The 22,845-nt window shown below is 36.9% G+C and overlaps 1 protein-coding gene across 2 annotated transcripts in view; it reads right to left on the bottom strand.

Annotated features, from left to right (window-relative positions):
- The window catches only part of LOC103722587 (D-lactate dehydrogenase [cytochrome], mitochondrial), a 75,758-nt gene that overhangs the window by 33,052 nt on the left and 19,861 nt on the right, over positions 1-22,845 (bottom strand). Inside the window, exons 7-13 of one of the 2 annotated variants that reach the window (XM_039117739.2) lie at positions 20,587-20,647; positions 20,420-20,456; positions 20,277-20,338; positions 14,808-14,904; positions 13,929-14,003; positions 4,772-4,880; positions 652-761 (exon numbers count right to left, since the gene is read on the bottom strand). In XM_039117739.2, the coding sequence (XP_038973667.1) occupies positions 652-761; positions 4,772-4,880; positions 13,929-14,003; positions 14,808-14,904; positions 20,277-20,338; positions 20,420-20,456; positions 20,587-20,647 (551 nt within the window). Of the gene's footprint in view, positions 1-651; positions 762-4,771; positions 4,881-13,928; positions 14,004-14,807; positions 14,905-20,276; positions 20,339-20,419; positions 20,464-20,586; positions 20,648-22,845 lie in introns of both variants that reach the window. The other variant, XM_088721076.1, reaches the window with a different exon arrangement.

Below are 22,845 nucleotides of genomic sequence, written 5' to 3' on the forward strand. Positions count from 1 at the left end.
CCATACTAGGCTGGGTTACAGATCAGAAAACATGACCTACCAATGTTGGATGAATGGAATACACTTGGTAGAATGGAAGCGTCAGTCACACTAGAGCAAAACCAACCACGGCCATTTAAAATGAGGACCCACACCATTGAGGAATGTCTAGAACATAGTATGCTGAACCGGCCCGTACCGGCCGTTCAGCCCGTACCGAACCAGTCCGGTCCCTGACCGGTCTGGTATAGCAGTGAAAATAGTACCGGCCCGTACCAGTCCAAACCAGTCTGAACTAGCCCCGTACCAGCCCTCGTACTGTCCCGTACGAGGTCAAATTTTTTTGGCTTTTGGAGGCCGAACTAGTGGTACCGGTTCGAACCGGTCCGGTGGCCGACCAGTATGCCTACCGGTACCGGTTCGGCAATTCTTGGTCTAGAATATTTAGGCTGATTATAAGCCAAAGATCATGTGTTTTGGAGGTCTCTTAAATACGCATCAAATTGACACAGCATTAACATTATAAAGAGTACTAAATATTAATATGATAGCCAAAGGACGAAAACTAACAATCCAACATATCTGAAATTCCAAAATTACAGGAATAGATTGCATTCTTATAAGTTAGGAAACCCTTTAACAACAAGAATTTAATCAGATTTGTTATCTGACCTCCCATAGTTCCCTTTTGGCATCAGCATCTTCCACAAAGATGAAATCAGAGCCATTATGTTCAGATACAATCTTCTGAACCAATAATGTCTGTTCCCTTGCATATGCCTCTGACAAAATGCATGGGAAAGAAAAGTTTCAGTAGGACAGAAGACTAGAAAATAGAGACTACTTCATACCACATAAGAAACTATATTCAGAGAAGATGCACTTAATAATACAGGACAAATATCCAAAATGACACATTTAGTAACAAAGTAGATTTTAGGTTAAATTTCATAAACTATTCCTTGTGAACAGAGTAATGTCAGAAAATAATAGAATTAAGGCTGACATAGGTGAGAACTTTAGAGTGTATCAAGAAATTGCAAGTCTGACACAAGATTGATGCTCGATAATTACTTAATGCCATGCAGTACCATAAACTACAAGGACTTACACTACATGCAAGCTTACAATTTTTAGTAGCATACCTGCAAGCAAGTCAAGAAGGAATAATTACATTAAAAATCACTATAATGATGATTTGCTTAACCAAAAATAACAAAATCAATTTGAGGAAACACAAACTTAACATTATGTCAGACAATTAGAGACCATATCATTATGTTAGATGATCTAGTTAATCAGTGTATAACATTATTCACTATATGGTAAAGTATCCATTTTAGGAAATGGATTAATGCAGTATAGCAGCAAATGGTTCAGCTAAACAGATTAGGGCAATCATCTGAAGCATTGGTGATGTTATTAGCTATATAGTGAACATGGTCAAAACAAGAACAATTTCAAAACTACATAAAGCTACAGTTATGGTTGGCTCGGTGATTAGAGAGCCACAACACAAAGCGAGCTATATTCTGACTTCCCAAAAGAAATAAGGGTACCATCCAGATGCTGTCGCCCATCAAGGCACACGCAAACACACACACACACACACACAGAGATGCTGTTAAGAAGCTAGTTTTATAAATACCACAATATTTCTCTCCAATTTAGGTACTATTAGATCTTCCTTCACCTGTTTCCATATCTACGATCCTATATCACTTCAAAGATTTTACTTGATCATTGTTGCAAATTAGCAATCATCTAATTTAAGTCCTGTATCACTTTATCCATGCAAGCCTTAAGTTCCCTCAGGTCTCCCTGGCTTTAAACACATTTAAGCCTTAATCCCATATACATCATTTCTCTTTGCAAGTTCGTGAAATAATCCTCCCTTAAAACCCCCTTATTTTTATGATGACCCAACAGCAACTTCCATTCTATAATATATTTTCTGCAGCAAATCCATGCTCCAACAAACTCACCACATTTTTTTTCCCTTTTTAGTTGGAGACACAGGGAAGTAGATTATGAATAACCATCAAACTTTACTCAAAAAATAAGTTCTTACTGTTATATAAGAATCTCAATATTTCTTGCATGTGACAACTTTCATTAAGCCAAATACCCATTTGCTAAGTTTATTATCAAAATATAGTTATAAAGTTTCATTTGTTATCTACAAAACATTATTCTAGATTCCTAGAAGATCCACTTATTGCCAATGAAATTAATTATGCTGGATTATAGAGTTTCAGTTTATTGTGCCCAAAATACACAAAAGAGTTGGATGAGAAACTAAAATGATCCCACCACAATATTATTTTACCATGTGTGATCGGCTGAACTAAGGGGTATTTTTCTAAAAAAATCTCAATAAGAGTCAACAAAAACACCCCTACATCAAATTTGTTCTTAAAATATATTTATAAAATTTCATTTTGTTATTCCCAAAATATACCTCCAGGTTCCAAGAAGATCAAGCAATTGTCCACGCAATTTATTCCGCTGAGTTTATTCCCAAAATAGGCCTATGTTCAATTTTTTATGCCCAAAATACACTAGTGAGTCGGTCGAGAAATTATGATCCACCACAGGATTATTTTAACACAAGTGATCGGCTGAACTAATTGGCATCCAAAACAATCTCAAAGATTCACTGAACGGTTCCCATAGCCATCCGTGTGAAGACTCAATATCTACATCATTCCAGCTATCATCGCATCAAGTGCACCTCGTCAATACTATTACAGTTCGACTTCAACCTATCTTTTAATTAATTCATTAAATTATAATGCAAAAGGAAGAAGAATCTATCAAACTCAGACAACTACTGCATATAATTTAGGAGAATTTACCTTCAACGATTCAACCATTTAGTGGTTCCGGTCAATTTGATAGAGCCTAGGTGTGATTTGAGCTTTATAGGTTATATCCAAGGTCTGCTGTACCGACCATACCGACATACCAGTGTACCGGTACCGGTGCCATACCGAACCGAACCGGTACTGTACCGATTCGGCTGGTTCGGACCAAAAGCCAAAAAAAATTTGAGGTCGGTACGGGCCAATACCGGTTCGGTACGGGCCGGTATCGACCAATATGAGTTGCGAATAGTCGGAACCGAAAAATATAGCTGTACCGTACCGGTTTCGTCCGGTACCGGTACGTACCGGCCCGTACCGGCCCGTACCGATTGGTACGGCAGACCATTTATATCCACATTTTGTGAAATTTAATTTAGGCATAAAATATAAAGCATGCATATGTTCTCAGTACAAACACCTTTCATCAATTCAAAACATTAAAAGAAAAATATAGGAAGATAATTATTTGAAAAACATATATACTTTGCAATTTACATTAATTACAAGTTATTATTTTAAGTTATTTTTATTTGTTACATGTGCTGAAACATGTGCAGTATAACAAGTAATTAATAACCATGCTTCAACTAGGACATAAAAGTTTTACAATGAACAAATTTGAGAGGCCTGTTACTATTTGCAATGGCCAAAAGATATGTCAGGCATACTTCAGCGATATGGCTATATCCTAGTTAGAAAGGCTCGCATAGAATATGAATAAATTGGTGGAAAAATCTTAGAAATCACTTTTGAGTTTAGACACATGTTGAATGCTATGTTCACCATCATTGCAGAGAATAGTTTATATAAAACTTATGTTTTATAAGATCCATTACATAAAATATTAAATAAATTAGTGGAAAATTTGGTAAAGGCAGACAAATACTAATAAAAATCCATAGGCATTAAAAGAAAAATAGACTGATAAGGGAAAATAGAGGAATGCTTAGTCTAAAATCAGTAAAACAATGAAAGCAAACAAATGGAAGAGTGACCAAGGACAGAAGCCTTTATGATTAAACAAAAATGTATGCCAATAGCACAGAAGATGGAACTTAAAAATAAAAAAATAAAAAAAATAAAAAAAATAAAAAAAAACTTTAGTTCTGGGAAGAAAAATGTCAATCAAAATTTCATCAGTTATATAAATGAAATTGGATGTAAATGATTCTTCGTAAAAATTGCTTTTATAGTGACATCGATGATCTTCCTTTCTAAGTTGTTGAAAATTATACTATAGAGTAAACAGGAATGAAAATATAGGATCGCATGAAAAAAAGGTCAAGCCTATCTTCATTAAATTGGAGTGTGGCAAAACCCACCAAGAAGAAACAAAGGAGAGGACGAGAGGGGGAAATAATGGTGCAAACAAAGTTACAACCCAAACAAGCAAGTCCAATGGACTGCACACTAAAATGTAAATAGCAACTATGGATAAAACTTGTGTCTATCTGGAGGATGAAGATCAAGGGACAAATCATTTCAATAAGAAGAAAGGAAGACTATAGGCACAAAAGAGAATATTTTAGTGGTTGTTGGTTGTGGGACCTGTCACCTGCTTGACAACTTTCAAGATAATGAAGAGTGTCATGAAACCAAGAGAATATGCAGTCAAGTATCCAATAACCATTTTGATACTTGATCTGAACCTTGAAGCATTGAATGATCTTGATAATACAGACAAATTGACTAGAATACAGTTGGGGAGTGCAGAAAACAAAAGTAACAAGTTAATGAGAAATGCACAATAACTAATATTTAGGACCTTCACTTTCGTATACTAAGTATTTTAGTTGTTAGCAATTGAATAACTAGCATGATTCAAATTATCGCATCTGTCCTTCTGAAGGATTACTTTCTTATTGTTGAAAAGAAATTCAGCAATAGTAGTACTGCCAAACATACAACATAGTATTGTAGTTTACCTGTTCCTATAAATTCAAACATCAAGGTGGGAACTTCAGGTAAATTTTTCCCATTTGCCACATTTATTGCTTTTACTTGAACCTCATCCAAGAGCTCCACTCTCGAGACCTGGATAAAGTTGGAAAAAGAAGAAAAATGCAATTATATATATACATTGATTGTCTTGAAAATTTTGAAATAAATCAATGCGAAAGGTGAATGATATTAAGTTATTAACAGAACAAATTCGTAAACAAAAATAGAATCACTTTATACTTTCTGAATTAAAGTCCTTTCACCATCTCATATACCATTAAAGTGGAATACTTTTATATGGAGAACCAAACATAACCGTGTGAAAAATTCAAGTCAGCATTGCCTTCATTATTAGGTCTCTTTCAACAACTAATCTGTCAACTTGACTTCAGGGTTTTATCTATCTGATCGGAGCCAAGGCCCAGCACCTATAGTTTCAGAAATAAATTTTAAATATGTAATTCATAAGAAGTAGATCATACATGGAAAGGAAAATTGAAATGATGATTACCACTATCTTGCCCAGGGTCAAAGTCACTGAATGTTGTCCTTTACCAGTCTTGACTCCATTGATGTAATTTTCCTATGGCATTGCTTGAAATTTGAGAAGTCCTAGCTCATTATTAGATAATGGACAGTCTATGGAAAGGATCTATGGGGGTCTATGATAGGGATGAAACAGATACATTGCTAAGATTCAGGATTTGTATGCATTGCTGAGATTTAGGATTTAAGTAATAACTGGTGGACTAAGACTTGAAATAAACATACATACATACATACATATGTATGTGTGTGTGCGCGCGCAGGTGTGTACATATATAAAGAAAACAAAGGACTAGAAGGGGCTCTTGAATAGTTGATTTGTTAACAAAGTGATAGAGCTTGACAATGGCAAGCTATAGATCAATCAATAAAGTTTAAGGATTAATATTGGAGGAAAAATAGGAAAATAAAAATAGATCCTCACAAAATCAGGATATGCAAAATGAAAAATAGAAAAGTATGGAAGGAAAAGAGTAAAGGGATGATGAATTATAAAATTAAACTTACGCTGGAATCCACAAATTACATCTAATGTTTGAAGGTTTCACACCTCCATTATACAATCACACCACAACTCAGGAGAGCAAAAATACATTGTAGATCATCATTTTCGATTATGAATCATCCAACTCTATTGAAATTTGAAAGAATACTTAAGGACCATATTTCAAACGGAAAGAAACTCAAACAGTTCTTCTTAATCCTGAAAGTAACCCCCATAAAGGCATGGTTGCCATTCAGAGTGTAACAACCCAGGACCTCACCCAAAATAACTAGCCGGAAGGTATTATTTGGATTCCTTGATCCTGTATAAGTACCCAAGATCTACCCAGCGAATAACCGATGTGGGACTAAACACACGCCCGCACAGGTCCTCACACTCCTCCCGTTCAAGCCCTGATGTCCTCGTCAGGCTAAGGGTTCAAATCCATTCAAATCTAATCACAAACACCACGGTCGGTCCGTGGTAACCCCAATGGATCCGTGCTGCAGTGTCCCCTAGTCCACATAAGTTATGGGCCAGGTCTGCTCTGATACCATTTGTAACAACCCAGGACCTCACCCAAAATAGCTAGCCGGAAGGTATTATTTGGGTTCCTTGATCCTGTATAAGTACCCAAAATCTACCCAGCGAATAACCGATGTGGGACTAAACACACGCCCGCACGGGTCCTCACACAGAATTATAGCAATATGAAGTTTATGAACAGTACCAAGGTTCGTCGTCGCAATACCGATGCCAATGCCATACTAGCACAGTGTCGGTGCGCTATGGTACGAATTTTTTTTGGCGTACCGAGTGTCGGTATGCCACCTATAACAGGCACCAGTACCAAACCGATATGATACGATACGCCCCATACCTTCCGGTTCATGCCAATTCGGCATACCATGAACAGTACCATGAACAATTCCATAAACCACTTCAGCTTCATGGTCATCAAGCTGCAAATAAGATTTAAGAATTTTTAATCACGGTCTTTCTTCAAAATGCCACTAAAAAGTAAAAAAAAAAATCAGAAATTTAACAAAAATATAGTAAATTGACAACTAAATTTAAGTCTACAAGAGATTCCTATGTCCTGCAGCCCCCTAATGCATCATGACATGATGCTCCATAATTCACTTCTGCTGTACAGGGACTTGCATCAAGTTCTTGAAGGTAAAGCCACATTGAATAATCTTCTGTCTGATGATTGACTCCTGATGAATGCCCACCATTGGTACAATGTTATCCTATCATTACAAAGATACATTTGAAGCACAAAAATCAGATTTAAAAGCAAATTAATAACTTCAAGGTTGTTTATAAAAAACAAATTGAAAGTTGTACATTTAGTTTCCAAAATCAACGAATACTTTCTATAACCACTTACAACTTCTCCTCTTCAATTACGGAAACCAACAGTCCCAAAAATTGCAATTTATCTCAATCCTACCTCAACCACACAACCTTAATAAAGTCCAAGATACATGAAAGCCACCTTGCAAGGACCTAGATAGTCATTTAGAAAACTTATATCCTTAGATAGTCCAAGATAGTTTTTCATAAATTGCTAGAATCCTTATATCCCTAAATAATTTTTAAAATTATTTCTAGAAACCTAAAAGTCAAACACACGGGCGTTGATTAAATTGTGGAGACCGGATGCTCCCTGCTCGGACACGAGGTCTGAAAGAGCGTATCGCTCTGCTAGTAGCCTCGGTGGTGCCAGGTGTGATGTACTCACACGTGGTATTCGTACCGGAGTCCAGACGGATAACCGAGCCAGGCCCACGGGTGGGGAGGGTATGAGTAAAACCGGCCGAGGTGCCCAACACATGGTCATTTCTACTCGCATCGAACATTCGCCTGGTGGGATGGGGGCCCAGTGGGGGCTGCTACGCGGGGGTGGGCTTGTCCCTTCCTCCCTCCTTCCCCTTTTTCTTTCACCAAAAAAAAAAAAAAGAAACCTAAAAGTCTTGGAAAAGGTTAAAGATGCTAGCGTGTGACACTCAGCCCAAAATAAAATCCAGATACAGCCAATAAGCATGAAAGCCCTCTTGATCTACACAGAATTGACCAATATGAAAATAAAGCCCAAACATGATTTTTTTTTTTTTTTGTACAAAACAACATAGCATAGGATCTAGCAAATTTAAATTTTAACCACTAGTTCCATATTCTGAATTCCAGGAAAATAATTTACAGAATTTTTTCTAACAGTTGGAATATTACATTCAAAAGAATCCAATAAATAAAATTTTATTTTGCATAATTAATTTTATGAAATAACATACAAATAAATTTAACAATCAGAAATTTAGAGAACTGTTAATTATTACAAAGAAATTTATCTGCAGAATTTTTATTTTACAGAAAATAATGTTACAAATTTGATATACACAATCTAGTATTTAGAAAGTTAGAAACTAGATTACGATATTCAGAAAATTATATTGCAGAACTTTAAAACAGACTATGTTTGCTGGAAATGAGTTTTGACAGAAATTATTTTATGCAGAATTCTTTTTAAAAGAAAAAAACATATGCAGAAATTTTTGTTTGAATGCTTAAAATACTGTTCAAGAGAAGTATAAAATATTTTATAATGAAAACTTAAGACAACCATGGCTCAACTGAGAAGTGTACCATCACCCAACGGTCAACACTTCTCAGCACACAAGACCCAAGGCTTCCCAAGTTCTCAGTCACAGCAACAAATAAAGAAAACTCAGCAACTCATTAGACTTGCTTAACTCTTATAAAATAGTCCAAGACATGGACTTCAACACCTTTGAGAGCTATCACTGTTTGGATAGTGAAAGAATCCGGCCAACAGACTATTAGTCCCAGCCAACAAAGGTCGGATCATCACTTCTCCTAATTTGAATCAACATCAGTGCCCATAATCTCTCCTTGGAACTTTAGGATATAGGCCACAACATAAGTTAAATCCCAATCCAACTCTTACAGCATAACCTATTATAACTAATACTCCTAACGAGAATCAAGTCTACCAAATGAAACACATAGGCATTCAAACATTCCAAATATGATTGGGACTATAACAATAACTCTCTACCAACTGGCAACTCAGACTAGCAACCAATGCCTCGGCTCCTACTGAGCTGAATTCCGACTGCTACCAAAGCCCAATTTAAGTTAGTATTTTAATGTTAATTTTAATTTGAACTTTAAAATAACAAAAGCATTCAGTATTGCAGGTGTTAGCACTATATAATAGGTGTTATATAAGTATGGAATAAACCCCTCTTTGACTTCATTAATATATTCAACTTCGAATCATTTATGAATAAAAAGTTGATTTCTTAGCTTCAATTCATATCCCAGATTTTCAGAGCTGAATTAAAATTTCAACTTTTAAATGCTTGTCTATTTCTCAAGTCTTAAAGGAAATTTATTTTACCTAGACATGGCTAAAGCCCAGAAATCCAGCAAGAAAAGTAATGTATTAATCTCCAAAGCATCTCAACTTAAATGACAATAAACAATATTTAATGCTTCAATGTATGTGGTGGGTTTTTACACGTCCACAAGCCTGTCAAGCATGTAATCTGGCATTTTGAGGTGATGGACTGCATTTCTAATGTCAAAAACATGGACATTGTTACTCAGCAGAAAACGTATTTGGTTATAACACCACTTTTCGTCGCTCAATCAAGATGAATCTATATAAGAAGTCATGTATGGACAGCCTTCCCTAAAAGGTTTGTTGAACTAGTACCGGATACCATACCGGTTGGCAACCTGTATGTATGGTACCAGTCTAGTACCATATCAATACATGATATGATATGGCATACCAGTCATCTGAACATTACACCATTTTTTTAATTTTTTTATTTTTCATTCTTTTGCTTTTTAATCTTTTTTGTTTTAGTTATTATTTTAATTATTATGGCTGTTTAATTTAGGATTTTGATGTTGTTTTGATATCTTTTTTGTCATCAAATTGACTAGAACTGTAGTTGGTACACCCCGAACAGGCAATTCAGGGTGGTTCAGCGAAAGTTGCTCCCGTACCTTCAATTATATACATTCTACAAAGTCTAATTTGCACTGGCTGTATTTTCGAACTACATAATTGGGATCAAGGATGCGAATTCTACAAGATAATGTTCAATAGGAACATGGATGAATAAAGGACCAATCAAACAAGAACTAAATTGATTTTAAAAAGGGTATTCACTTTATTTCATGTTTGCACCTTATAAGCAAACATCTGTCATAATGGATCAATCCGGTTTCTTATCTCCTAAACCTTCCAAAAGAATCAAAGACACATCTTGTTCTCCATGTCTCATGCCTAAAAAAAGGTTGGATCTGATGTAATTCCTACAAGCACCTCGCCCGATGTTGCAGATTAAGAAGTGCAACATAAAGCAATGATTGCTCGAAAGGTGGTTAAAAGGCAACATAAAGCATTTATAAAGGTATTGGTACAATGGGTTAATGCAATGCTTGAAGATAGTACATGGGAGTCATGGAAACCGTTACCATGAAAATTTCCAGACTTCAACACTTAAACTGAACGGTTTGATTAAGGGAGAAAAGAACAGTATAGCCCTCATATGATGGCACCCAGATAAGGCAATAGACATACGTCAAACGAAAGAAATATGCTCTACATTCTATTTCTTTGTGGTTTTCCTTTTATTGCTATTTTTTGTTTAAGGAGTCTTGACATATGGTGGTATAATTAACCTTTACTTCTATAATGAACTTTGCCATTAGGCCTTTGGTGGAGCAAACAGCTCCAAGTAATTGTGCTCATTTTCTTCATACAACTCAGGGACATAGTTTATTTACTCTAATGGAACTCTTGATAATCACAAATATAACAAGTGTAAGTCACAGCCCTTTGAGCAATTTGGGCCTGGTCCATTTGATTGGCCCAATTGAATTTGGGCCATAACCCAAAAAAAAAACATCTTTAGGGCTCGTGGGCTGGCCCGAAGTGGCCAGGCCCAGCCCAATCCATGACCAGCCTAGTTCTGTGGGCTCGTGGGCCGGCCTGAAGAGGGGCCAAGCCCAGCCTGACCGTGCCTGTGGCACAATGAAGCAAAGAAGAGTCTTCTTCCTCCCCGATTTCCGGCAGACAAGAAGGCTTCCTGAGGGTAATTCGAGTTCGAATCGAACTCAAACATCTTGCCTATTTAATTCCCTTCCCCTCCTCTCATTTCCGCCACCAGAATCGTCGCAAAATGCCACCGATTTCAAGTCTTCCTCTCCGAGTCTTCTCGATTCCTCACCAAAAACCTTGTCGGATCGTCGTTGGATTAAGGTAAGACCCGAGCCACCCTCCTCTCTTCTTCCTTTGGTCATCTAGACATCGACTTCCTTGAGTTAAGGCGGCAAAATTACCGAGCCCTCATCCAAAAATAGAGTACTTTGTCCCGACTCCTTTTCTTCCTTGTTCATCGCCGTTGGTCGCCGGAAAAGGGCCAAGCTTTGCTGCCATCTAGGACCCCTAAGAGCAAGTAGCTGACAGTTAGGGAGTTCGCCATAGTTCATGCCGAGTTGATCAATTATTTGATGGTCTTCTCCCTCCTCTTTTCTTCTCCGCGTCGGCCGACTGCCATTACCGGTGGTGCCACGGCTAAAGGCCATTGCCGGAGCTCGACCACCCTTGGCCGCATCACCCCTATTCCGAGAAGAGGAGAATGAGCTGTCCCCTATTTTGAGAAGAAAGAAGAGAGTATCCTCTCTTTTCTTTCTCTCTCCTCTCTTCTCTTCTCTCTCTTTCTCTCTCCTCTCTCTCTCTTGATTTTCTCTCTATAGGACTTTCTCTCTCTACTTGACTCGTGGACCGAATACATTGATGATCCAAGATGGCCTGTTCCATTGATGGACCAAACCCAAACCCCTGGCCGAACTCGAGCTGAGATTCTCTCCTCCCTCTTTCTCTCTCAAGAAAGTCTTAGGGATTCTAGTGTAAGCTTTATTTTTTTTATTGCTTAGATCCAAGTTGACCCAATTTGAAGGCCCTGAACCGCTCCGATATCCGAGCGGTAGATCGGCCTATTACTTCAGCCCCAGCTAGATCTTTTGAAATTTGGCCACTTTTGATCTTTACTTGACTAGTTAAATTCTCTTTCCTCGGATAAAGTTATTCTGAATTGGTACCGGTAGGCATATCGGTGGCCTACCAGACCGGTTCATCGTTGTAGGTACCGTTTCAATACTAGGCCCGTACCGAGAGCCGGAGCCGGAGAAGACGAGGTAAAAGAGAGAGCGAGTGGGGGAGGGAGGGAGAAGGAGAGGCCTCCGCCACCAGCGGAGGGCCGGCGGAGGCCGCAGGGGTGCGATGGAGACCGAGGCCGCGTCCCCTGTTTCTTGCGGACGTGGAAAAAAATTTAAGATTTTTTAAGTGAAGATGGCAACTCACTTGCAGACTTCACTTAAAAATGTTCAAATTTTTTTCTGCGTCCGCATCAGAAGGGACGCAGCCGCCCCCGTGGCCTCCATCGCCCCCCCCCCAGCCTCCGCCGCCGCCCCCAAAGCCCTTCGATGGCGGCGAAGGCCTCTCCTTCTCCCTCCCTCCCCCGCTCGCTCTTTTATTCTTTTCTTTTCTGGCTCCAGCTGGATTCTGTCGGTACGGGTTGTGTACCATTTTCTATAGCTGAACCGTATCGGTCAAGGCCAGTTCAGCATAACATGGCTCGAACCGACCTAGGCAGTTGGACACTATGACCTGACCAACCTGATTTGGGGTCATGTGGTCGTTCTCCAATAGTATTTAATTTTGACTTCTGCAATGATGATGAAATTTATGACATTTTAATTATATTAAAATAGGTGCACCTGACTCGTCTAACTAGAGTGAGATTTTGAAGTGATAAGAGGTAAGAAACCTAATACGTCAAAGTGTGTTTTCTAAATTTTTGGTAAAATAATAATTAGTTGATTAAATTTAATCATGATATCTATTTTATACTTAGTTAATAATTAGTTGATTAAATTTAATTAGTTGAAGTCAAGCATGTTAATATTATGATTATTTTAAAATATGTTGTGCTATGTTATGAAATCTGAAAAATGACCGGGCAAATCATAAAAAATATGTTTTATAAATATGCATTCTCAGCATAGCTATGATCTGTTCTGCCCCCGCCAATGGAGATTGTTCGTTGGGCTTGTCGATTCGTAATTTATGAGAAACCGGTTTCGACACCGTACCACCGGTGATTAGAATAATGAACACCGTTGCCACCGATGGTTAATAATAATGATTTTTGGCACTTTGTGTAACCCATGCCACTGGGTTACATGGCTATAGCCTAATTTCTGATTTCTAATTTCTGTTTCTGGCATTCCTGGTAAAAATTATGGTATACTTCAAAAAAAATACATTATTCAAAAATTAATTTATTTTTCAGTCAATATTATGTGCTTTTAACTAAATTATTTGGTATGCTTTGACTCCACTTGGGGTATTATGTTGCTTACTGGCCTAATGTAGCTTATTATTATGTTTCTCTATTTTTCAAATCCAGATGCATGATTGCTCGGAACTTGGGGAGTGTACTAGTTCTTTCAAAGATACTTTCAGTCATTAAAGTTTTAGTCAATCTAGTTAGAATATTTTATTTGGATTATGTTAGTACTTAGCAATTGTTGACTTACATCACCTTGGTGATATTGTAAGAATTATTTGAATAAGATATTGATTAAATATTTTTTTAGAAATTATTATTGCTTCGATATGATCTACAGCCTTGCATGCCTGTATGGTCCGCCATACAGGTATGCGGCTCTATTACGCTCTGGGTTTGGGGCGTGACAACAAGTGTAAACAGTTGTAAGAAAAACAAACGAGGGCATAAAGGAGGTTTTCACTATCCATAAACAATGCAACTCATGTAAAAAATATCTAAGTTCATGCAAGTTGCCTATTTCTTTTTGTTTTTGAAGAGAACACATATTGTCAAATTAGAACCATCGAACATGTTATAAGAAAATAATTTAAGATGCCATATAAACTCTAATATATTTCTAAATAATCATGAAGACGAGGAAATGTTGTAAAAACACAATAGGCCATCCAAAAAGTAGAAATACACGAGATGGGGATTCACTATCTATTCTACCTGTATACCAGAAAGCATTGTGGCAATGGCAACATCAGCAGCATCTTTGATCGTGCAAAAATTGCACATTGCAACCTGAAATAATAAAATATTCTTCTGAAAAAACTAAAATGACAAAGGAAAAACCAGAAGAAAATTGTAAGAAATATTACGGATAGTACTACTTTAAAAAAAATGTGAATAATATTTTATATGCAAGCATGAAACAAGATATAGTATCCAATATCTTTCTCCTTCTTGTTTCAGGAGAGATTGGATTCTCAAGAACTAATAATGGATAAATCATAATCAGAAAAAAATACAAAATATATAGTAACTATAAAATTTCTTAGCATAGTAGCAGTAACAAATATTTCGGCTGCAAAACCTATGTTCTCATTACAGTATAGGGAGAAGAGGGGACAGAGATGGAGTTTGCTGAAACTTACTGAGGATTACTTTCAAGGTCCCATCTATTTTAGAAAAAATAAATTCTTATCAATGAGTATAGCATGTAATATTGTGCCCTTAACAGATTCCTCTAAGAAAGTGCTGGAGATCAGTATCATCTGATATTTTTGTATCCTATCATCAGTTTTCCACAATAATGTCAGACAAAGTGACTAAACCATCAAGTTCTATTGCTGTACAGACCATTTGATGGTGTTGACAGGGAAGATGAAAGTGTCATTCTTCTTGTAATTACGAAAAATAACTAAGAAATCATTCAACCAAGTTAATCCTTCACCAGGTTATCAGTAGATTCCTGATTATTCTCCCATAAAAACAATCAAGAGATCAGTTGAATGGCATGCAGCAACATTGAGGAAAATATATGTGCCTAAAATATAGATATTATTGTGCAATGATGTAATGCGTACAAAAGGAAATAAGATATACCACTGAATGCTGAGGAAGTTTTTGAAGCCGCAAAGTGACTTCTGTAATAACACCTAAAGTTCCTTCACTTCCAATCAACAATCTTGCAAGATCATATCTGATACATAACAATATTAAACGTTAGCAATATGCCAATCCTGGTGAAGAGTCCTTTCCTACTTTGTCAGATATGCATCCTCGTAACTGTAGAAACTTACATATGCATTGTCAAAATAAGTGTTAATTATGGAGATGAGAAGCATATTGTTTAAGGTGACATCCCAACAAGCCATTGAGAGGAAAAGGTAAAAAATTATTAGCAACATGCTCCTTACACAAATATGTTTCAAGAGCTATGCAAGTTGGTTCTATATCATAAGCACAACCATCTGTTGAAGCCAAAATACTTATAAACATGACAAAAGCACAAAAGGATGCCACTTTATAAAACATCAGCAAAATAACCAACAAGGAAACAAGTAGGTTACAGAATATACTGAAATGGTGCAGAATATAATTTTGGATTTAACCAATCTCTCATAGCTTGGTTTGGAAAAATAAGATATAGTTGCATACTCACATGGGATATTTCAGAGTCATCTTGAATTCTAATCACTCAATCTGTTCACAAGAAATCCAGTGTTACCACTAGATTTTGGTCTATCATGATGATATTATACTCAATGGTGAGTATTTGCAGTTTTGCACAGAATTAATGGTCTTAGGGATTATTCTGGGTGGGTGTCTCAAACATAGAAGCTTGGTCAAATTCACAATTCTCTTGGCATCAAAATTTCATGTTCTAAAAGTAGAAAAATCTTTTCCAAAGAAAACATGATAGCGACTACCTGAAAGAGGAACTTTAGGAGCTTAACTGATGCTGCCCTCATGGATCCCAATGACCAGACAGTCAACAGAAACTGGAAGAGCTAGGTAGATATAGGGCACTGTGTGCCACAATGGAAGCACACCATGATGACCCTTTCCCTGGTTTTGATGTGCGGGGGGGGGGGGGGGAGGTTGTTTCAACAACAACGCCATAGGGAACTCCAAGGGAAATTTGTATCTTCAATGAACACTCAGATTAAACCTTCCTGTGTCTGGCATGCAGTTTCATGGATGCTCCAAGAGGTCTTGTACCCTAAGATAACTACAATGCGGATGAAGCATGGGTCTCATATACAAGAGGAATGACCACCTAGATATCAAGCGTTGTTTAAATGCAGATTGTCTTGTATTACGCTCGGTGGAGAACAACTTTGTAAAACTGCAAAAAATGTTGACTGAAATTTTGTCATGCACCGAAGCAAGAGACAATAAAAGGTCGTCCAACCAATTGAGAAGCAGTTGCAGTGAAGATAGAAACACTGAAGTAGCACAGCCATCAACTAAAAGTGAATCAAGAGGGTCAGAGGCCTTAGTAGAAAGGGACCTGGCCTAACAATAGGCAGAATAGTAGGTGGCAGTAGGGATGAAAGGAATAAAGGCTTTACTTGACAAACACTCAACAAGAGGAAGATGGTTGAGATCAACAAAATGCACTAGTAGGTGAGAGAGGAAAACTAGGAAGAGCATGGTGAGAGAAACATATACTACAAGATACACAAGCAACATGCTGCAAGATCATAGTTACAATGCTCGTGCTCAACTGACAGCTTAAGAAGATGGATGATCATATAAACAATGTTCTGAACTCAGTGACCCTGGATTGAATTGCTATGGTGGTTGAGTCACAGGTTCCTGGTTTGGTTGCAGGTTAACCACATATTGATGGATGAACTACCCATATTGCTAAAGCTCGATCCCTCTTATCTCAAGAGCAAGACAGCCTATCCTTCTGTTGGCCCTCTCCTCAATACCTAGCTACCATGCTTCCTTCCCCACAAATCCAATCATTTAACCTCTCTCTCCCATAGAGATCCAGCTACCCACACTTCAACGCCTATAAGATCAGGTTACCTTGCTACCATCCTTACAAGATCAAGTTGCCCTCAACTTCGACTTCACTAGATCCAGTTGCTTGACCTTTTTTTCTTACTAGATCTCACATGCACCACCTCATCTTTTTTAGATCCAACCACCTCACTTTCATCTTCACTGGATCTGACTATCCTGCTCCTCGCTTTGGCTGACCTCACACATGAAGGAGGATCTATAAACGTATCAGATTCCGAGTCATATATTGAATCCTATTACGTAGAGCCACATGCAGCCTATGACCCATATGGATACAGATATGGATATAGTGCATCTAAGGCATCTTCCGGTGGCTACTATCCTACGTAGCCTGGAGCATATTACGGATCAGATTCTGCTACCAGTTTATTCAGATGGACCCATTCACAGCTATTTTATCATGCATTTTATCCACCAGAAAATACCTCTCAGAGCCAGAGCTTCAGCATGAGATCCGAGAGTGTTTATAACTCAGAACGTTTTTTATGGGATGAACATATAAGACTACAATGCCGCTTGATTAGAGAAATGGTCAGACATGTCTCCTGACTATGCTAATAATCCAGATATATACAAGAGGCATCGCTATTCGACGAAATTTTAGACATCGATATGTATGTTGTACTTTAAATATATTTAATTGATTGTATTATTTTATATTTTTTACCTCACAACTTGATTTTAGGATATTTCATGTTGCTTCTTATAGCATGCAGCATTTTACTAATCATTTTATATTTTGTAACATTTTAAAACAATAAAATGCATTATTTAGGTTAAACCAGAATCATAGAAATATCAAAAAATATTAAAAAAATTCAAAAAATATCAAAAAACATCAAATTATCATTAAAAAAAGTTGAAAAAGATTGATTACTAATTAATGAAACTTGAAAAACTCAAAGAAAAGAGTGTGCCGGTTCCACTAGCAGCCCAAGTGTACATGCATCAGTACCATAGCGACCCGTCCGCCAACCAATAGGGTCCCAGTACCGGTTCAGCGGACCTTGACTACTAATGATACCAATCAATATAGATAGCTTTTCAAGTTCTTAAAATCTGTTAGTTTCTGCCATATGTTGGTATCAGCACCGTGGCAATGTCGTATCGTTCCAATGAAAAACAGTATAGAGTCTTCGCTTGAAACTATAGAGTGTTTAGGCATATAGGCTACTAAAATTATTTGCAAGGAAGAAGAATGTGCATGGCAATGCATCATTTAAAGATTAGATGTTGACTAGAAGTCTAATAATATAGAGCTTAAAGCCACTCCAAACTTGCTGTCAAGACCTATTTCCAAGATCATTCTATTATTTCCTTTTATACAAGTGTTGCATAAATATAAAAAATTGGATTTGGAGAGATGCCCAAGTATCTGAATCAGCAATAGTAGAAAAAAGAGATATGAGATATGTAGAAAAAATAATCTTGACTAATACATGTATCTTAAATAATCTTGACTAATATATGTATCTTAACGTTGTAAAACATGGCATCAACATGCACCAAGCTCCCACCACTGCAGGATCTAAGTAGGGTTTGATGTACATAGTTTTGCCTCCGTGAGTCAAGAGGCCGTTTTCAAGTTTCAAAACCATGACACCAAAGCCATAGTGGAGCAAACCTACAGTTCTACCAAGGACCACCCTTGAAAAAGAACATTACCCGTTATAGTCCTGACAATCCGAGGACCTGAAAGGGGCAAACAAAGGGCAGTCCTAACTATTGGCATTTCTTTTGCACAAAGTGGATGCCCCAGGATTCGAACTACGCCTTTGTGCTTGTCAACGTAAGCCTTTACCATTTCACCAAGCAATATCCCCTTTAGAAAAGTAATTATTCATCAAAGTCTTCAAATATGCATGTTTCCCATCTAGACTTCCTATTTAGCTCAAGGATTTTGAAAAATGACATTTTGCAAATTTAATTCAATATCCATGCTTTTGACTAATCTCCTACCATTATGATAATGGTTGAACTGCTCGATGGAGCAATCCAACTCTTTACCAATTTTCACAACCTGAAATCAAAGAAAAAAATGAAGACCGAGTGTCTAACACAAGGGTTTAAATCTCGGTGCTAGTCCCATCTTAGTTTACTCCTTGGATAGTATGGAACAAGGATGGCAAATTATGGCCAAGAGTCTAGACGAACCAAAACCCTAGTTCATCCCTATCAATCCATCCCATGTCAGGATGCAATCGACATTGTAGGGGCATCACAGTTCAAGACAGAAGCAGCATCCAGCACCCATCAGGCTTCAAAGCACCATTTTCTTCCTAGAACACTGCATTACTGGTGGGGCACGTCTGTACCACCAAGACATGGATCCTTGGTCAAATGTATGTCCAATTTGGATACACACACGACATGGATTCTAAGCATTGGACATGAATGTCTAGGTAGCATAGCTTTATAATACAATTTGGAGAACTCTCAACTACATAAAGATCGGAGTTTAAGGACAATGATGAAAGATCAGATGTATGAGGAAGAGAAAAAACCTTGAGCTAATGTATCCCCATCCATACTAGGTAATATCAGTAAGATACCAATACCAGAAAGCACCCCATGCTAGTATCATATCAACACCTAATTTCACCTCTATTTTACAGTGCCATCACCAAGATGTGTAGCATGGGTCAGTACAATACTACATTGGCCCATACTTCATGGATTAGGCATAGGTAAAGGTACCATCATACTTGAACCAATATTTCAACCCCTGGCTAAAATAATAATCTGGATATAAATTTCCAAACAAATGGTTGTAGAAATTTTATTTCTAAAGCTCGTGGAGTCAGCCAAATCATACAATAATAAATCAAAACTAGAAATTTCAAAAGACACCCTGCCACGACGCCATGCATCCCTCATTTGCGAAATCAAACTTCATAAAATGCGGACTTCTTGAAAGGAACCTTAATATAATTTTGAGATAGATGGTCCTTTTTAAAGAGGTAACAACCTTGCAGGTAATCTAGCAGATGATGAGATATTGTTACATAGCCATCTCATCATGATCATTAAACCAGTCGATCATTAAAAAATATTTAAAAAAGGCTATTCATATCTTTACTATGAATGTACAAACAGAAAGTGTTCACTTGAAATATCAGAATATATCAGTAGATCATTTATTTGAGTAGAAATATAAGGTAAGTTAATAAGTTTCATTTGGATACAATAAGAAGACTTCCTATCTGTCAGTTCTATAGAAGAGAATAATATATTCTTTTCAGAGATTATGGATTTAAAAGTTGGTAAAAGATTAATCAAATTTTAATATGCTCTGAAAATTTATGCAGTTTAAGTGTCAAGTTGATCATACACATAAGTAAAGAATAAAAATATGGCATGCACAGAAAAAAAAAACTCAAATGTTTAAGAGATGGATGATGAATACTAAGTTGAAAAAAAGCTGATCCAAGTAAAACACTGAGTAGTTGCTAAATTAAATAGCCCCAAAAGCAATACTTGGACTAAATAAGTAAAGACTGTATCTTTTCACATCAAAGAGAAGCTTCAGCCTACCCAGCAGCACTCTTTCGAGCACGTGAACCTGTCTTTATAAAATCACCATTTCCTAGAACAACCTGCAAAGAGATAACACCTGAAAATTTGTACCAAGAAATTACTCTTTGAAAAAAAGTTAAAGGATAAATTAATAAAGCTACCTGAAGATTGATGACATTATCCCGCATAGTTCCATACCTGAAAACTGATAATTAAATCATCAATTCTAATTAACAATATATTCAACCTAATAATTGGTAAATTGAGCTAAGAATATGCTGGTTGAGAGCTTGTAATGTTTAGCATAATAGCCAAAGTTTAGCACTACCTAACAGCTAAAGAACCAGAACAACGAGTAGCACACATGCCCCCAATAGTAGCACCAGGTCCTGCATGTCAAAGGGCTAGCAAGATGAGGAAAAATTAATTTAACTAAAGGGACATCTGGTGCCAACACCAAGGTTTTGAGAAGAACAGCAAAAAGTCAAATTCTTAACTACTAAAATATTTCATTCCACTAATACATGGTTGGACTTATAAATCAAGTAATATCGCATCAAAAATCAAGAAAGGAATATGAAATTATGAATGGTTATGACTTACGAACTCGATGGTAGTCTCTTTTGAATCCATCTCAAATTAATGGACAGAATTAAATACAAGCAAGAGACATCATGCCATAACACTCAAAGGCCAACCGGCAAGTAGGAGACCTATATATTGGTCATGCAATTTATGCTCATGCAACCAAGGGGCAATCTTTGAACTTTGAAGGTTCCCTAGACTTGGAGAGTCTAGACAGGATCAAGAACACAAGAAATACAAAGAACTATTTCATTTTTAAGACAAAATATAATTCAAATTGCTAACACAAAAAAAGATGGTTGTCCCCAGACTTGTGTCTAAAAGATAGGTCATAAAACAGTCAATTTTAAAAATTCTTCATATATCAGTGGACATACTTATAATACATATGAAAAATCCAATCGTAGGAACATAATAAGAGTAATCTTCAGCGGAATATAAGTGGTCATATTATGAAATTATTGTCACCACATGATCTTTTTTTTCCAAACACAGGCTCATTGATTATCCACCACAAGTAAGGCAGTTTATTTTTTCATAATAAATAAATGCACATCACCAAGGCATCTTTGTTCTTTTAATTGACGACATAAAGGACCAATCTAATGAAGGAATTTGCTCCATAATAGTTTGATTTTACATTCAGAAGTTCTTTATGTTTTGAGAAAGAGAGGGAGAGGGAGAGGGAGACCTCACCCGCACTTTAATTACCAGATCAGATTTTTGGGATGCACCAACTAGAATCTAACTGAAAACCTTTAGTTGCTAAGCAGAGATGTGACTACTAGGGCAAGACCTGGTTGACCAAAAATTTGTTGAACTGACATTTCTTTATTAAGTTACGTAAACGAGCATGAGATTTAGTGGAGAACCCGTACTGCTCTTCCAAAAATGGTTCTCCCCCACACCTACATCTCACTGAAGTAGACGTTGCTTCCTTGGTTCGAACTTGTGACACCTAGGTCACAATGAAGCAACCTTACCGTTGCGTCAAGGTCCACCCTCTTAAAATATATATGTATTTGATAGTGAAACCCCTAGGGGAAAAAATCTTAGACTTAAATAGCATAAAATTGTGAAAATTGTGAATAAAGTTTCAACAAAGTGGTGTCAAAGTTTATTAATGAAATGACAAAGACAAACAAATATTTGAAAAGAGTTAAGAAAGCTACACTACTTGCTCATCAAGACATGCATGCTTCTCATCTAAATTTGGATCTCTCAAACTAATGGAGATTGACCAGGAAGGCACTTAAGATTAATAAATCAAGATCCAAAAGGGTGGAGATCTATTGGAACTTCAGGAATAACACAAGACCTAAAAGATCATATGGATAGTGAATTTTCATCATTACTCTTAAAGGCTTATTTATCTTAGTGTCTATTTTATTCTCTTCAAAAATGTTGCAGCATTGCTACATTTTGTTAAATCTGGTATGGCTAAGTACAATTTTATTCTTAAAGAGTTTAAAAGTTAGACTAGGAAAGCATTCAAAATTCCATAATTTGACCAATAAAGAAAAGCAAAAGAAATTTTTACTATTCCCCACCAATGAAAAAATAAAAGAAACTAAATAATTACCTCAATATAAGTGTTTAGCTCAAGGTCCGCCGTCTCAATACCGAACCCCATACCGATGCCATACCAGCATACTATCGGTACGGTACAAAATTTTTTTGGCATACTGAGTGTCGGTACACCACGTACCAGTACTGAACCGATATGATACAGTACGGCCCGTACTGCGTACCATGGTTTAGCCTCTTATTCCTACCCGTAGGGGTAAAGAAAGAACTTGTTGCCTCTGGTCAACTAACTCATATTTTGCACTTTATTTCATTGAAATCTGAGATGATGTCTGGTTTGGGCCGATACGGCATACCATGGTTTAGCCTCTTATTCCTACCCGTAGGGGTAAAGAAAGAACTTGTTCCTCTGGTCAACTGACTCATATTTTGCACTTTATTTCATTAAAATCTGAGATGATCAATGTTTCACAAA

This window comes from Phoenix dactylifera, chromosome 1 (assembly GCF_051530095.1).
Source record: "Phoenix dactylifera cultivar Ajwa chromosome 1, Ajwa_hap1_PhDact_Kaust_v1.1, whole genome shotgun sequence".
NCBI lineage: Eukaryota > Viridiplantae > Streptophyta > Magnoliopsida > Arecales > Arecaceae > Phoenix > Phoenix dactylifera.